We start from the raw sequence: 3155 nt of genomic DNA, 5'->3' as shown, positions 1-3155 counted from the left end.
ACAAAACCTCTGAGACTCGAAATATGTCAATTGCGAGATAGGAACAGAACCTCCCCCGGGGATATTCAAAAAGTGGTCATTTATAGCATTTGGATCATTGAAGCCAGGCGGCAGAGAATCAGATTTGCAAGGGTCGCACATAATCTTGTCTTTAACAGTCTTCCAGAAAGTAGTGCTATCTTTAAAATTACAATTTATAAGATTATTGAAATAAGCACGTTTATCGTTATTAATGCTTGTTATAACTATTTTTTTTAAATCCTTATAGTACTGACCATGCGAATCCAAACCCGTTTTCCGATACCTTTCATGAGCTCGGTTACGTAGATTCATCATAAATTTTATCGTATCAGTCACCCATGGAAGTGACTCATGTTTGAGATGAATGGTCTTCATTGGAGCAAGTGTATCGAAAACACCTAAAATCAGAGCATTAAATTTTTCAACCATAGAACCCACATCCGGCATCCCATTTACAGAATCCCAATCAACGGATAGAACTACGTTATTTAATTCTGATAGATTGATGTCCTTTAAAGGTCGATAAGTTACAAGTTTGGGTGGCATTTTTGATTTTTTAAGATTTAAAGTGACAACAACCATTGCATGACCCAATCCCGCCTTTACGTTGTGTGTTGTTACTTTATGAACTTTGCAGTTGGTACACACAACATCGATTAAAGTTTCAGATGTCAAAGAAAAATGGGTTGGTTTATTGACTACCTGTTTTAGGTCCATGTAGTGTAAGAACTGAGACAATTTGACGGTGCCAGAGTCAGACGGACACAGCATGTTTATATTGAAATCACCTGCCAGTACCAAATAATCGTAAGTTGAAAAATGCGTGATTGTTTCTGTCAACACATCAATAAAAGTGTCTACGTTGATCCAGCGAGGTCTATATGCTGTGCCTACAATCACTCTAAAACCATTCACACGCAATGATAGCCACATTTGTTCGATATTGTCATTCGGACTTGGAATATATCTGACATGTACACCCTTCCTAATATAGAATCCAACACCTCCCCCCCGGCCTCTCCGCATGTGAACTGGGCGTGGAGCTAGGCGAAGCCTGTAACCAGGCGGGGATGGAGCACATGCCGTCTGATTCGCTGCAATCCAGGTCTCGTTTACAGCCAATATATCAGGTCTATACTGATCCATCGCAATGTTAAAATCATCATGGCCAGTGTTTAGCGAGCCGGCATTGTAAATACCTAAGCTAAAGAATTTAGCATTGGAAGTCATTGTAAAAATGTTAAAATTAATATATATAAGCAGCACCACGGGCCTAGCGAATATAAAAAGCAAAATAATACATTTAAAACATAGTACTTGATGTAAAAAATAAAGCAAAATCCAAAACACAGGTTAAAAGCGCAAAGTAAGTGTAAAGAAATGGGTATCACAATACAATGAACCGATTCATTATGCCTCACGGCAACAACACACGCAGATACATAGCAATGAATGCTTACACTACTGAGCCAAACACATGTAAAAATTAAACAAGAATGAGCGTTGTAGAGGCATAGTAGCAACATATATAAAGATAATTGTGAAATATATATACAAAAAATCATAATGATCACAAAAAATATAGCAGTGAAGTCACTACAAATTGTGCGCAAGATACACATATAACACAAAAGCACGAAAAGTAGTGATGGAATTGCATACAGAGACATGTACAAAACATATAGAGAACAAAACATCATAAACACAGATAATGGTACAACGACGTTGGTACCACTAATTACATAACTTGCAAAATATCTATAGTATGTGTGTAATATGCAAACAGGACGAAATAATTCATTTGTCATTAGAAATACCAATAGCGTCATTGCCAAAAACACGGACCAGATCAGACTCCGTGCGAAGACGGTGGCGAGGTACACCCACTCCGTGCTGTTGGCGAGCGAAAACATTTCCGTCTCGTGTCCACACAAAACGCCAATTTAGTTGCGCTGCAGCCTCCCTGGCACGTCGGAATATAAGCCTATTTGCCCTGGTTAGCCGCTCATTCACGTAAAATCTGCGCGAAGGGCCAGGCAGGCCCGTGCCCTCGGTGGTTGCGCCGCGACGAACGCGCGCCGCTCGCAGAAGTTCGTCACGCACACCGCGGCGTGCCAAGCGCACGACAAGAAGCCGCGGCCTCGCGTCTCCGCCCCCTAAATCCGGCGCTCGTCCAACGCGCATCGTACTAACAATATCCTGCTCCGACAGATTGACACCAAGCTTACTGGCCAATGTCATGACGACGTGTGGCAGGCCTTCTCCTTTTTGCTCTGGAACACCCGAGAGCTCGATGTCATTGAGCAGCAATTCTTGATCTCGGTCATTTAGTTGAGTCTTTAATTGTTCAACTGCTACTAATAACGAGCTGTTGTCAACAACACTTCCACCAATCTCGGCTCCACCATCAAAGCGATGCAACAGCGAGTCCACCCTTTCTTCAATCCTATTCACTCTCTGCTCAACAGTGGCCATCCTGTCAGAGAGCTTTGACAAGACTGTACCAAGTGACCTCATCTGCGTACGCGAAGCCACCATCTCCTCCCGAAGCAGACGCATTTCCATGACCAAATTCTGTGTCGGTGACCCCTCCAAGGTCACATTATGCTCTGTGTCATTGAGGAGACCATCGTTATCGGGTGGATTGGGCAAATGAGCCAGCGAATCGTCCAAACAGTCTGGAGCACCCTGAGTCGGGTTTCCGCCGCGTCGAACCGTAACCCCACCAACTGAATGCACAGGGGTATCAGCATTATCTGACTTAGGCAGTTTGCTAACACACAAGGGACACCTCCAGGCAGCCCTATGTTCGCAAGTCATAGTATTGAAAAATCGTTGCTCGGACACATTTGCACATAGTAGGTCATAAAAACCTTTACAGTTTGCACAGCACAAAAACAGACGATTTTCTATAGGTAGTAAGCAACCAGAGCAAGTAATATTGTTGGCTGCCATTTCAAAAAACAAAGAAAAGAAATTTAAAAAAATAAAAAAAATTAAGAATAGATTTGTGTCGGATTTGAACCCCGGGCACTTCAAATACGGCGTCAAATTCACGCCGCTATACCAACGACTCGCTTATACGAACTGGTGAAATTTCGCTATCCTTGGTACGTAATGCCAAATCGTGCGTC

At 42.6% G+C, this 3155-nt stretch overlaps 1 protein-coding gene across 1 annotated transcript; it reads right to left on the bottom strand.

The window, feature by feature from the left end:
• Window positions 1–1818: 1818 nt before the first annotated feature.
• Window positions 1819–2841, bottom strand: LOC113233485. The gene has a single exon (XM_026468612.1). It carries the CDS (start codon window positions 2839–2841, stop codon window positions 1819–1821), a length of 1023 nt encoding a protein of 340 aa, XP_026324397.1.
• Window positions 2842–3155: the final 314 nt, after the last annotated feature.

This window comes from Hyposmocoma kahamanoa, unplaced genomic scaffold (genome assembly GCF_003589595.1).
Source record: "Hyposmocoma kahamanoa isolate Upper Pololo Valley unplaced genomic scaffold, ASM358959v1 78282, whole genome shotgun sequence".
NCBI classification, from domain to species: domain Eukaryota; kingdom Metazoa; phylum Arthropoda; class Insecta; order Lepidoptera; family Cosmopterigidae; genus Hyposmocoma; species Hyposmocoma kahamanoa.
Note: the sequence above shows the minus strand (reverse complement) of the source record. Positions and strands in the feature narration are given on the sequence as shown.